Genomic DNA, 15,119 nt, shown 5'->3' with positions numbered 1-15,119 from the left:
ACTGTCTGTCACTTGCTAGAAGAGATTTAAATAAGCTAATTTCCACCAGAGCACTTTCTAAAGTAAATTCGGATGAGACGGCATTTCCTTTCTTATCCGTTAGACATTGCTGTAACTACCTGGTACTTATGTATGAATAATTAATATCAACGAACAGGTTTTGGAGATTTTATTTCCTTTATACTTAATTAGGAACCCAAAAGATAATCCCGCTCACCAGATAAACACATAACATATACAACACCGACATTGTAAGTAATAAAAAATAATATAATCAAATCTATAAGGTTCCATAAACGTGAATTTAGGACTTTCCTAAAACTGTACTATCCCTAAACATGATTATTACTGCTCAGACATTTTGCACCGTTGTCCTGCAAATCATATATATATTCAAAATGATTTAACAAACAGATAAAACTACACTATTCAATAATTTCGACATGTTTTGATTAATACAGGTTATTTGTATTTGTGGACTATATACCGTAGAGAAGCTGTATTTGTAAACACTAATGACATTTTAGATTACATTTGGAATTAAAAACTTTATAAAACTTGATTGACGAGTTCATGTGACCCCAGGAGGGTGCCGACAGTAAATTTATCGTCTACAAAGAGAATGTATTTTTCCTTGCTTTGTTTTCATGTTTGCTTGTGTCAAAGTTTCCAGTCTTAATTTTCAAGTTAAAGGAAAGTTATAAGGTGGGGATGATTACCTCTAGATAAATGATATCTAGTTGGTTCTGGAATCTGGTAGTCTAACATGTTGAGCACATTTCTCAAGCAGCAGCGTTATCGTGTTAATGTCTCTTGGCTGTTATGCGATTAACTATGAGTTAAATGTTCATGGAGGAAAGGCATTTTATTTTGAAAAAAAGTCATCATACTATTAAAAAACTGATAGGATAATTATAATACTATTAGGAATACACTGTTGGTTTAATGTATTGGGATCATTTACCTACATAATACCATGACATTGAACGTGATACCATAATACTACTATACACATATAGATTATTGTAATTGCTTAAGACAATTGACTTCGTGGATTTGGGAGGTCTGTCTGGGTTTCAAATTCAATTTGGGGTTAATGAGGTGGCTAAGATAGAAGCTGGGTCAGTAGCGTCAAATGTCTGACAATCCATAACCTTTGGTGCCCCCCCCCCCACCCTCAGCTAATTCTTAGAAAAATGGGTACGTCGTTTCCATATTAGTACATTAGTACAAGTGATCAATGAAGTAACAAGTTCCTTGACAAAGAGCTGAGAGGACTCCGATTCCTCAGACATCATGGAGCAACGATGGGGAAATCTTCAAGTTGTTAATATCATAGCTGTACGTGTGGTTTCTATTCTAGTAAAAAGATTGCATAAACAAGGATTTAGAACAATACGGTTTTCCATAGTTTCATTATAGTAAAGGGTTCATTGGAAAGTATGGATATTGAAGTCGATATTGAAGTTCAAAAATTGTAGTGTCAAAACGTTTATTAGCTTCCGTGACACAGGGCCGTAGCTACACAGTGTGGCCGTTGTGCTACAAAATAATGTATCAACTCTTTTTTGACACCCACCACATAAACATCTCATCACTGATGCAGTATGTAAAATTTATATTGCGTATTGATCGACAAGTACACGAAGGCATACCACTAATGAATTAACCTTTTCTGAACTCGACAATTCCTTCATGTTCACTGAAATATTTTTTATTGAACTTGGTTAGCTACTTTACATATACATAATAAGACTAAATTAGTTATCTTCAATGGTCAGTATATGATTCAACATGTTTAATTATTTATTTTCAATGGTCAATATATAATTCAAATTGAAACCAAGCTGTGTGAACAATTCCTCTCTAATGACATCTATAGTTCCTTGTGGTCTTTGTCAGCCGATTCAAAAGCATTAAATTCAATTCGTTCTTTTTCATTTCAGGATGAGGTAAATCAAGTGTTAACTATAAACGTCTGGTTAGAACAGGTGAGTGGATATTTATAAATGATAATATTTTGTTAGCAAACTCACATATCGGTAGGCTACCCCGCACCTCTTGCCACCTGCAAGCCTTAGACCGAAATCACGCCACTTCGCTGAATTATAGAGGTGTATGATCAAATGATTTTGAATAAATTGCGGTGTCTAAGATTGATACAGATCTTATATTTATGGTAGATCAGTCGAATGCTAGCAAGAATATCCTATTCATTCTGTGATATGGTGTTCCACAAGGATCCATACTGTGGGGCCTTCTATTATACAAACTAGGTGCACTGTCCTGCGACCCGATGCAATGTTTCTACATTTTAATGGCATAAACAGTTTAAAAACGATAGCAAGAAAATCCCAACAAATTTCAAAGACAAGACACTATATTTCGCTGTCTCATGTGGACTGACGTGTAATGTAGCCCATACCAAAGTACTACAGCTTTAGCTAATGAGAAGCATTATAAAATCATTTGTTATATAAATAAAATATGTATAATATACTGTAACTGAATAACACAAACTGCAGCTTAATGCTAGTAGGCACTGTCGTGACAGCGGCTATTAGCTTAAGCCACCATGGCAGAAACTGCTGGCTATGTGAATTTTCCCCAAAATCACAGGGCTAGACAAATAAAGTCGTCTTGCGTGGATCAAACATCCGGATCACACCATAAAATGTAGTACAGGTTTAGAAACAATAGAGAAGTGACTTTTTTGGACATTCCCAACCATCTGGGAAATCATATGTCAAACACTTTTTTATAATTAAAAGGATCGATGGTTTTCAGGCGCCGCCGTTATCTTGTAGGTCGAAATTAAGTGATTTCCGGGTTAAATATGATTAGCCTTAAATAAGAAAATAAAGTGCCCAGACTGTATTGTTTTCCGTCAAGTGGCATCTTAATGCCATATTGTAATTTTCGTACATTGCATGTGCATTCAAAGGCTAAAACCTTTAGGGATTCAATAATATTACGTGTCGTCAGTTATCTGCTCTTTCCTAACCTGACCTAATTACGTCCATCATTGTACCAATGAAATGGACCCGTAGGACACTTATCACTGGACCGATGACCGTACTACGTAAAAGAATTTAAAAACCCGATTAACTTGAATGGCGGCAATAGAAAAATCTCTGAAAGCGAATTATCAGGGATGGAGTTCAGATTTTGGTCAATTGTCTTGAAGATATTCCATTAACGTCTGTCAATATTTCAAGATTACCGAAAAACCTCTTGTACTGGGATTCCTTTTAACAAGAACATTATATGCATGGCTTCACAGTATCCGAAGATCGCCATTCTGTTTATGGTAACGAAATAAACCAGCCAATATATTGATCATTATCGTTATAACTCCTACAAATGATTTGGTTTTTGGTTTGGCTTATTTCTACTGGTTTCACGGTAGCATATCTAGGTGTTCACCTACAGATAATATGAGCAAAATACTTGAACTTCAAAGAAATAAAAGGGTTTCAGTTTAAATAAAGGCCTGGCCATTCTTGCTATAATAGTTCATAAATAGATAATGAGAAATGAATATCTTGAAAATGTCAGTCAAATTACTTTATTGGCAAAGGTGTGGGTGTTTGAAGCTGTGACAAGATAATCTCCTTTCTCAAGCACCATTGCTACGATAATAACAAGTCTCTATTATACAATTCAACGTTGGATTATTAAATGGTGCATGTGTTCTAATATATTCAATAGCTCGACCATCCAGTGGTTTAGATTATTGACTTATCGTGTGAATAAATGTCTAAATAATAATTTATATAACATTTGAAGCTAGAAAAAAGGCAAATGTAGATCTTGCATATTTAATAGACGTAAAATGACCTTGTGAACAACTAACATCGAGGCCATTACAGTTTAGGATATAACAATTTTAACCGAGTATCTAAGGCAAGAAAAACATTAAAAATGTTACTTATTTAAGTTTCTTGAGCGTCAATATGAGGAAATTACTCAGTGACCATTATTTTCCCAAGCAAATTTGGCTTCTCATGTAATAAGTAGGTCTTCTCATCATTATCTTGTACGAGTCCTTTCATTCACAACAACACGTATTTGTTTTTCGCTTCCCGTAGGGGGGGGGGGGGGGTGGATGGCTGAATGGTTAGCGTGCGCGCGCTGTATCATAAAGTCTGTCATTGGGTCGACTGGTGTGGTTTCGAATCCCCGGTTGTACGTGACAAGGAGTAGGGTCGCCTGTCCAACCTCCCTCGTGGGTTTTCTCCGGGTCCTCCGGTTTCCTCCCACTGCTAAAGACCCCTACGAGCAAGCGAATTATGTAAATAAAATTAAACCATATGTTAGTCCCGAAATGACCTAGTTTATGTCGAGTGGACGTTAAACCCCATTTCTCTCTCTCTCTCGCTTCCCGTAGGAAATAATTACAACAAATCTTCAACTGATAAAAGCTTAATAAAAATGCATTTTATATATCTTAATAACGTAGAAATTCATTACCACTGTTTAAATTGAGACATTCATACAAAACCTGGTTATGTTTATAGACAGATCACGCATAGATCAGTAAATAAGCGAATGTAAAAATTCAAGAAAACATTTGTTTGAACATCCTTAAAATTTCTTATTCGCTTTATTGGTTATCTTCTCCTCTCTCTTTCGATTGCTCCCAAAGAACCCTTCACCCTCAGATATAACAATAATGACGTCAATATTGCCCTCTTCGGATATCTTCATTGATAGACTAGATTTTGAGATATTTTCACTGTCTAGATTAATGTACTTTACTGGTCCACTTGATTTTGATGACAGGCTCGATAATTGGCGAAGTCTTGATCTCTGTGACATTTCATTCTCTATATATACACAAATAGATATCCTAAAGAATAATCGAATTTGCAAATCATTGGAGGAATGTTTTATAAGCGGTTACTAAAATATTACTATAATTTTCTCCCCAAGTTGCGCTTAATTAACGCATTATTTAAAAAATCTGATACTTAATAATAAGTTATTAAACTGGATCTTACATCTAAGACTTTCTATCAAACGAGAATAGACTTTAAAACAAAGTCATGCCACAAGTTCAAGACTTACAAAAGGTCAGTGTTAAAAGTAACTAATTTTATTAGTCACTGTCATTAATTGTCTTATTCTTTATATAGCAGGTATTGTTAATTCGCCAGACACTACGGTCTCCCACATTTTAACGTAACGAGCTCGTGGTCGTAATTGTGTTTTTCAGATGGGTATTAAACTCTAACCATCTGCAAGCGACTAGGCAGCCAACCACGAGTCCATAAAATCAATTCTCAGACTATAAGCTATAGCATATATTATTATACCCGTTACCTTTTAGAGGAAATGCCATCATTACAACGATATTTTGCAATTTGAAACTACTAGCATGCTATATCTTCAGCTGGCTATAAGTAGTGGTGATCATTGTCGTGCACGGTGTGGCATTCGAGTTCACGCTCTCCCACACCAGATCACAATCTACATCAATTTAAAAAATCCATTTTTAGAGCTTACATGCCTTATAAAGTGCCCCCCCCCACCTAAAAAAATATGTTTTGATTCTTTGAAACTAATTTCAATTGCTTACGTTTTTTTTTTTTTTATAAAATCTACTGTATGAGATATGTATATCATAATTTACTCATATTGTTGATATTTGCAATCAAAGGAAATTCGATAGTAACGGAAGTGCAATTCATCTTCTATTTCAACTCAGTATGAGACCTTGTATTCGTCAAAATCTTTAAGGACTGTTAATTTGATTTACTGTTTTCAAGAGAAATCATTAAGGCTTCAAATAGTTCAGTTTTATTTTAAGATCTTCGATAAAATAATTGCCATAAGTAGGGTGTGCCAGATAATTAAGTTATAACTGGTGGTAATGAGAACGTTGAGTCTAGTTAGTTATTATTGACATAATTCTATATACTATCAAAATTCAAAAGGGGATGAGTATGCAAGATATGTAACCCCGTTACACGATAAGGGTTTTGTACTGGAGTGAGCGCAATCATAAATGTACATCATTATTGTTATTATTATTGTATCGGGCAGCAATGACACAAGACGGATTAATGTGCATCTTTGAGCAGAAGACCGTGGCTACTGGATCAACGTTTGTGTAAATGACTAAAAATGTTGTCGTCTGCAAAATCGATTGCATTTGAATTTTGTTGGCATTTCTTGCAATGCCCCCAATCGATTATGGTACACACAAAAATGATACAATGTTTGAGGAATTATTGGGTTATCATAAAATAAAATGAATTCTTATCTCTGCAGACCTTGGACTGTACAGCGTGGTAAATGGGTACGCTTAGCTCCTTGACCCATTCATTTTTTCGGATAATAGTGTTTTTGTCTGACAATGTCCCCGCGTTGTTCATGTTATGGGTTTTCGTCATGTTCCGGGTTTTATCTTCTGATTTATCTTCCTATTAGACTTTTTCACATAGTTCCCCAAATTTCCATGCACCTAAACAGGAATCACATGGGTCCATCAGTAGTTTAAAACATATTGCAGAATGTGGAATTGGGGGGGGGGGGGAAACATAGTTTAATATTCAAACATACAAATTGAAAATTTAATCCGCCGGGAAAGGGACAATTTCTAGAATAAATATATGATACTCGCGATGTTTGTTGGTAAACAAATTCCACTTTAATGAATAGTGATGACATACAGTATACAGGCTTGGCAAATAAAACACGCTCCCAGGTGACCCAACGTTTTAAATGTGCAGTTTCCATAAACCATTAAAACGAAATCCCATTAAACTGATTTATATGCAGATTGCAGATTTTCTCAATTTTTATTGTTAGAAATCGATGATGTTCACTTTTCACAACTTCGATCCCCGATTAAATGTCTGAACCGTTAACGAGAAAACCTGTATGTCTACTAATTTTCTGAACCATCGGATTTACCTCTGTAATAAAATGAAGAAAATAAGTTTTCCTCACCCAAATTTTAGAATAGTAGAAATTCAGCGCATACAAATTTCAGAGACAAATATTTCTTTCTTCCTAATCAATGCACTTGCGGACGTATTCGCGTTTTGTCAGTAAATGAATTGAAATGAAATGGGGTTTAACGTCCTACTGTTCTGCTTCTATACTGGGCTAATGAAGACGGACATACGCCATACAGTGTGCTATGAGGGAAATTTTGCCCGGGCAGCGGCACTATCCCTACTCTTAGATCGAATTCCAACTTTTACGTGCATTCCAAAATATACACGGGACCCCTTTTTTTCGTCTCATCCGAAGGACTAGACAGCTGTCCTTGTCAGGCCCTCCGTTCTGCACTACTGACAAGGGGAAACCACGTCGGAAAATCTGGATGAACCTTCTCGGCCAATGCAGGGATCGAACACCCGACCTCTAGGCTAGCGAGCCAGCGTAGTAACCACCTAGCCACCGTGGCTCCGTTTTGTCAGTAACAAGTGAATATCTAAGACGGGCATTAACTGCAGATCTCTTTCCGTTCTTCCTCATGATAAGTATACTAATTCATCTGATTCATGCTAGTCTAGTTATTAATACAAAGGCGCTACAAACGGTGTTAGCCATGGGAACTTTAAAGTTAACTATGAAGCCATATAAAGAATAAAAATACAAAGAGTGAGCATGCAGTAACTCATGCACGATACTCACCAGTGATTATACCTTTATTAAGCGATAGCAAAACATTTTCAAAATTGGTTACATGTCCAGGGCGCCATTTTGCTCTTTGAGAACCAAAACTGGAAATGTATTAATGGAAATTAGGACATTTTCCCTAATAAGACTGATCTCTGATACTCACTGCTACAGTACGATTCATGGAAGATTTTATTAGTAACAGTGTCAATTAACGTCTCCTTTTCATAAAATGTCTGGTCAAACACTAAAAATACCAAGTGAGACACGCTGCTTTAGGCTTGGAACATATTGATATCGCCCCACGAAGTGAACAGAACACCATTAATAACTACACAGCATTTGTAACTTTGTCTCGTCTGGTAAATGACATGTTGCCCGCCTGGTGCCATTGTATCGAAGGAGGGCGTAAAATAAGTAAGGGGTGAAAGCGACCGCCAATACTACTCTATACATTAAAACAGTAATGACTTCAGCGTGTATGAAAATATACTATGTGTACAATAAACACGTCGGTGTTTGTTTACATACGACCACGTGATATACATTAAATCAAAAGATCTATTAGTTTTATTAAGGTATGATCAACTTCCTGTCAAAGTAAGTGGTCACCATGTCTACAAGAAAACGAAACTTGGACCGGAAGACTACACCAATTGATTTTCTGTTCTTCGGGGTCTTGATCAATAGATATCCACTTAATAACAAGTCTTTTCCTCGAAGAAATAAGAAGTATGTTTTTTTTACATTCGTTCCCGCAGAACAGAAAATAAAATTGGTGTGGCCTAAACACAGACAATTGACTACTGGCTGTAACTACATTATAGACATTTTAAGGAAAACTCACACAACTGGATTTTTTTATAGTCAATATAGTATCTTGAATTCTTACAGACTGCGTTATGTCTTTACCAAGTAGTACATGATGTGGGTTGTCCTTAAGAGTATAATAATATTATATCCGACAGTATGACTTAAAGGCGCGCAATCAACCAGATTGTTCACATAAAAGTTAAAACATATTTTAAACATACATTATGCAAGAGTTAAATCTGCCTATTGCAAGTCTTTATTTAGGCTTCAGATGTTATAGAAATTATTAATTAGACCTTTATTTACACGACAAGCTCAAAATCAACACTGTAGACCCACGGATGGCTTGGATACAGTTTGGATTTAAATAGTCGTCCGTTTAAAATAAAATCAATAAATGACGGATCAAGCTAACGTTTACCGTTAATCGCTGATGTCACTACCGGAAACTGTTATGGAAGGCCTGCCAAGCGAAGCTACTATAGCCATTGAGCATGTTACTTGATAATCAAGAATATGTGGGTGGAGTTATCGTCTGTCAATCAAACGATCGCCAATGCTCATATATAGACGGTGCAGACACAACTGATACCTATTTCTAGTCCAAACTTCCAACAGTGACAATTCCGTTCAATACAAAGTAATTTGACTGAAATTTCCAACATTTTCTTTTTTTTATCATCTATTTTTGAATTATTATAGCAAGAATGGCCAGTTCTTTATAAAATTCTTAACTAATGTATCTTTAAAATGAAAAGAGTGTTGTAATTATGTTCATCCAGGGGCGGATGTATATGTAATTCAAAATAACAACAATATTAAATCGTAAAATAAAGCCCTATATTTCGAAATGATAAAGTCTTACAGTAAACGCCACATCATCAGTTTAACCTCGAATAAAAGTGTGATATCAAATTGCGTATACATATATATATATATATATATATATATATATAGATGTCTTATAGATGTCTTTAAATCCTATAAAGGGATAGTTACTCAGTATAACTACATACGAATTGGATACCAATAAACATAGAGTAATTTATTACAAAAGATCAGCATAATATATAATGAGCACAACTTACGGTATAAGTTGCCAGATTCAAATTTGATATATTCCCAAAATTAAAACATATATTAATAGCAATATTTCATTATTTTTAATATTTTTGTATGTGTATTTTTTTCCATTTATTGTGGACCCTGGTCCATTGTAAATCTGGCACTGGAAAAAGCAACTCTGTGGGCCCTAAGCACCAGCTTATTTTGCTTAATGGATTATCGAGAGCTGTGTACATCCGGACAATCTTTACAAAGAATGAACTGGCTTAAAATTGCACTAAAAAGAGAGAAAATTAGAATTGCTAATAAATCAAAATGACAGCCAAGATTGATCTCGTGTGTCCAGCGTTATCATCGGTCTACAATATTTGAAGTTCACGTTAAAGATGTTTCCCTCGAGAAATTACAAAATAAGCACCACTTTTAAACCTTCTCGTTTTCAGGTCTTATTATTTAAGTTGCTACTTATAGACCACACTTACATCAAAACTCTGAGAGGCACTACCACATTATATCTATAGGGCTTGTATATAAGTTCGAAGACCTATTTAGTAGATAACCACGAGTGTCTGTGAGATCACTCTCCGTGGAAGCGGACATTTAACACTAATAGAAGCAAAAGACAAGAATCGGACACCGGAATATATTTTCTGCTATCAGCTTTATATAGACAAAATTCACATATTTTATAAGGAAGCCACCGTAGCTAAGCGAATAAGACGCTGACTAGCTAACGTGGAGGTCGCGGTGTCGCTCCCGGTGTTGGCCGAGAAAGTTTCATCGGGATTTTCCGGCGCGGTTTCAACTTGTCGGTAGTGCATTGATGTTGTTGTCTTACCGTGGAAAGTTGGGCTTCCAAGCCATTGACTGCCATTCAATTCGCACTCTTCGCGTATTTCGCCGAACAACTGATTAGAAATTAGAGTAAAAACTAAAACGATTTGCGTGTACATCAGTTTATATACATTCATATTACATTATTATATGCTTTGCGACCCATTTGTGTCCATTTCTAGGTCTAAAGAATAGCGATTTAATATCATACTCTGACGACTTTAATTCTTATTTTTTTTTCTTTTTCAAGGAGTTTGACATACATTTTGGACACAATTTTTTGAAACTTTTCAATTGTGGACTACTTAACAGATGCAATTGATGTGTGACTTGAGGTTATTGACGGCTGTCTTTGACACTTTTCTTTTCTTGTAATATAACAATGGCTAATCGATCCCAATAGTTCTGATTATCAAGGATATCTGAGTTCCGATATCAAAGCCACCGTGAGATAATCAGATTGTGTCCCTGAACAATAATAATTACAAATATTGTTGTGTCAAGAAACTAGGCAAGGTTCTAGCATCAATCAAAAGTTTTGTGTGTTGTGCAAGTCGAAGCTAGATAGATACCATCTATTCAGATCTCAGAAGTCATATAAAGGGCACGCTAAGGATGCCATTATTTTTACAACTATAGGCCTGGTTCGTGATTGACAAGATAGATTAATATGGCCTCAAATTACTCAAGTAGACGAATGAAACCATGGAATTAATTCACAGTCATTCGTGGACATGCCTAATACATAATTACTTGGCACATTGATGATTATTAGTATTCTGTGATTCCTGTAACTTGGACAGATAAAAATATAAAAACGCTATGTAATCAGGATGTAGTCTTGCATTGGTTTGATATTTCCATTCTTTTATTTTAGCAGTTAGATGACGTTTTTAATGGATTTCAGTCAAAAGATAAACTCCCGCCTCGAGGCATACTTTAAAAATACCTACATCTTACTCAATAAAATGTATGCTCTTGTTACGGACTAACTGTGTAATTTGGATAACCTCACGGCTATTTTCAGATACTTTTACTGATTTGATTTGTCTTTACGGCCAATTGCGAACTTATTCAAAAGGTGAGACCGACTGTTGAGATAACGAAAGCATTAGAATGTTGTTTGTGGTGATTAGGACGGAGCCAAATTAGGTTATTCGTAGGTCTTTGAAATGATAAGATCGAGACACTGTTATCGAAAGTTTTGTGCTAAACATGTTCAATTTCTTCTGGAATCAAATCCGTACTGATTGCCTCTTAACCCCCAGGCTATGAAAACAGAATCACCAAAAACCAGTCCTCTGGCTGCGTAATCATAATATGTGAATAACGAACTTCAATGGTTATAAACACAGGTGACTGTCAAAAATGATCAATTATTGGATGCAACCTTAATTTGAGTTTGATCAAATTTTGTTATATAAAATGAATGCTTTTGAAATAAAGGATTGTGGGAGCAGGAAATTGTTACTCTAGACACCTTACTGAGCATTATTAAAATAATTTACCAATTACTGAAAAGGGATTTGCGCTAAATATTACCCTTTCTTCTCTGTTGTGGTCTTCGTAAACACACGTACACTAAACATGTGAGGTTGGTGTTTAAAATATATAGCAATGTGGACTATTTGTCGTCTAGTGGTCGTTTTGCCGTGTTTTATACTACTATTGGGGGATACTTGGCATCCATCATTCTAGGCATATCTAACTGCTTATTGGAATCCAGAATATAACGTTGAATGAAGAATAACGAATAACGAGGTAGCTTGTACCTCGTTATTCGCCAATAACGAGATAAATCACCTCGTTATTCACCGCTTGAATAACAATCTGGTTTATTTACCGACTATATGTCATTTAATAAGTTTTCTACTGCTAGGGGATACTTTGCAATCCATTATTCTATTGTTGTCTAGTGATCGTTTGGAATTAAATCCTGAAATATCTTCATTAAAGATACATGAACACCTTCATATGTGAATCCCGAATAACGAGGTGAAAAACGAATAACAAACAGCTCGTTATTCGCTGCTTGAATAACAATGTGAACTGTTTTTCGTCTTGAGGTCGTTTTGCTGTGTTTTATACTACTGGGGGATACTTGGCATCCATCATTCTAGTCATGGCTAGCTGCATATTGGAGTCCCGAATGTAAAGTTGAATAACGAATAACGAATAACGAGGTAGCTTAAAAAAATTGTACCTCATTATTCGCCAATAACGAGGAAAGTCACCTCGTTATTTGTTATTCGTTATTGGTGAATAACGAATAACGAAAAAGGATTCAAGTTCACACTGCCCCAGATTAATAGCTCGATATGCGATTCTGGACTCCTATATTTATATTCAAATACGTCCTGTTAGAGTGTTGATGTTTGTTAGAATATGACAGCATCGGTGATTGGATTTTAGATTTGACCGGAAGCAAAATAAACGAAATATTCTGATTTGTTTTAGTTCAGTGTTACACAATATTGTTAAGAATTCATAAAAAGACATCTGGGAGATAGATCTCCATTAATATAATTTAGTAAGAGAATAATACCAAATGTTTATATTAATGACCATCATAATCAGGAAATACAAAATACGGCTGTACTATTCTTGCTCTCACTTTAACTGTCTTATGCGCTTTTAACTTACATAATTTAATATATATTTCGTGAACATTCGTTTAAGCTTGATAATATTAATTCACCTGTTGATAAGAGCTATCAAGATTTTAATGATGAAACTTGCTAGGTTATAACTTTAATTTATATTTTAATCATAGTCGTTTACCGGTAAGATAACATAAACTGAATTAATAAAAAAGCTGTATTTGTAATTTTCTGGTAGGTTTTAATAAAGATCATGCACTTAGATTTTAATAATTTAGTTTTTAATAAAGTTTACTGTCGTCCGTGTTTTTTCATTTGTAGTACTGGTATTGTTACTCGGGCGGTGGTGGGGGAGCGAAGGGTTAATGCGTGCGCGTTGTATCATAAGGTCTGTCATTGAGTCAAATGGTGTGTCCAACCTCGTGGGTTTTCTCTAGTTTCCTCCTACTGCTAAAGACCCCTATTGAAATAAAATTGAACCATATCAAAGTTAGTCCCGAAATATGGTAGATTGTATATTGTCCTTACCCTTATTGTCATGCCTTTCTGTTCATAATTATTGTAAATGCTCTATAGCCTCTGAATTACGATTTTATTTTTGAAGGTTCTTTTTTCAAACTTGCTAGGGTGGTTGGATGGCCAAATGGTTAGCACGTGCGCTCTGTATCATTTAGGTCTGTCATCGAGTCAACTAGCGAGGTTTGGATTTCCCAATTATACGTAACAAGGAGTAGGGTCGCCTGTTCAACCTTGCTAAGGGGAATTCTACCACAATTCGGAGTCGTCATATACAATTAAATACTTAGTTTTGTTGCTCTTGATCCGAAAATTGAACATCAACCCTTCACGGTGCCTCTGGTATGCCTGCATTTGATGCCTGCCAACGGCAAGTTTCTTCGTATAATTTCTTTTGGACGTCAGTATATAGATGGATAGATGGTCTGAACTAGAAACACATTAACTTCTTAGATCTAAAATATATTTACGACCTTTTAGTTACTGTACGTATTACGCACTCTATTCCCGGAAGGTTTGCTGTCATATTTGGGTCCCCGAACATTGAACATTAAAGTATCTGTTATTATGTACATCACACATTACCAAATGATTGAACAAATTATTTCACGAATCTCTTTCATAACAAGTTTTTGATCTCAAAACAGTGTCTTTTATCAGAGGCAAAACACCATTTAGGTGTTTCACAAGAAGACTCAATCGGTGAATAAATCCTGGCCGTTTTAGCGAATAAGATGTTAATTGGAGTCATGTGCAAAGCAAATATGTTTACGTACTGATAACAAGTTATCATTTCTCATGTTAATATTAACATACCCCATACCCCATGCGTACCCCATACAGTGTGCTATGCTGGATACTTTGTACATCTGCGCTACGTCCTACTTTAATTTCCAATTCCAGCCCATCCGTCCTGCACCACAGAAAAGGGAAACAACGCCGAAAAGTCCCAGCGAACTTTCTCGGCCAACACCGGGAGCGAACTTGTTTAGGGAACCAGCTCCTTACTTACTCTGCCACCGTGAAATTCCTGGTAGTAACAGACCATGATGTTAATATCGTCGTTCTGCTTATGCCCCAGACATATTCGAACTACAGTTACCCGTAACCATTTCAGGTGTAAGATTTAGGGCGACCTTGGCACGGTCGTGGTTTATTTCTGATATGTCAAACTTGTTGCAGGGCTTCTCAACGGTCCCTTTTTAAGTCCAGCCATAGGGAGCCGTAAGCTGTTGCGAGATGGTCGTCGTGTATGATTGTAAAAAGAATATGGCTAAGGCATTCGCAGTTCGATGGCATTTATATGGTAGACTTTGTTATTATCAACAAGAGACATGGACACTTGCTATCTGTATGTATTTGCTTTGTACATGGCATCGTACATACAATATTACATTTTTTTACTAATTAATTTTTACCAGTGAATGAACTTCCTGATGCATATAAGCTTAGTTCTGACCAAATTATACGTCTAGTTTCGTGGATTATCACGTTGACAATTGGTAAACAAATCTTCTTTTGTGATCAAATCGATCTGACCTGAATATGTTTTTGTCCATCATTTAATAAACAAGATATTTGTTGAAATGAAAGAGATGTTATTTCTGGAAACACTACAGAACATTAAAATATTAAAGACATTTTTCTGTAGAAAAT

General features: G+C 35.7%; 1 protein-coding gene across 2 annotated transcripts in view; it reads left to right on the top strand.

The window, feature by feature from the left end:
- Window positions 1-15,119, top strand: part of LOC126818778 (neuronal acetylcholine receptor subunit alpha-10) — a 116,855-nt gene that overhangs the window by 90,968 nt on the left and 10,768 nt on the right. For both annotated transcript variants that reach the window (XM_050546339.2, XM_050546340.2), the window contains one exon: window positions 1,947-1,991. In XM_050546339.2, the coding sequence (XP_050402296.1) occupies window positions 1,947-1,991 (45 nt within the window). The remainder of the gene's footprint in view (window positions 1-1,946; window positions 1,992-15,119) is intronic.

This window comes from Patella vulgata, chromosome 4 (genome assembly GCF_932274485.2).
Source record: "Patella vulgata chromosome 4, xgPatVulg1.2, whole genome shotgun sequence".
NCBI classification, from domain to species: Eukaryota; Metazoa; Mollusca; class Gastropoda; family Patellidae; genus Patella; species Patella vulgata.
This window is presented reverse-complemented; position numbering and strand designations above follow the sequence as displayed.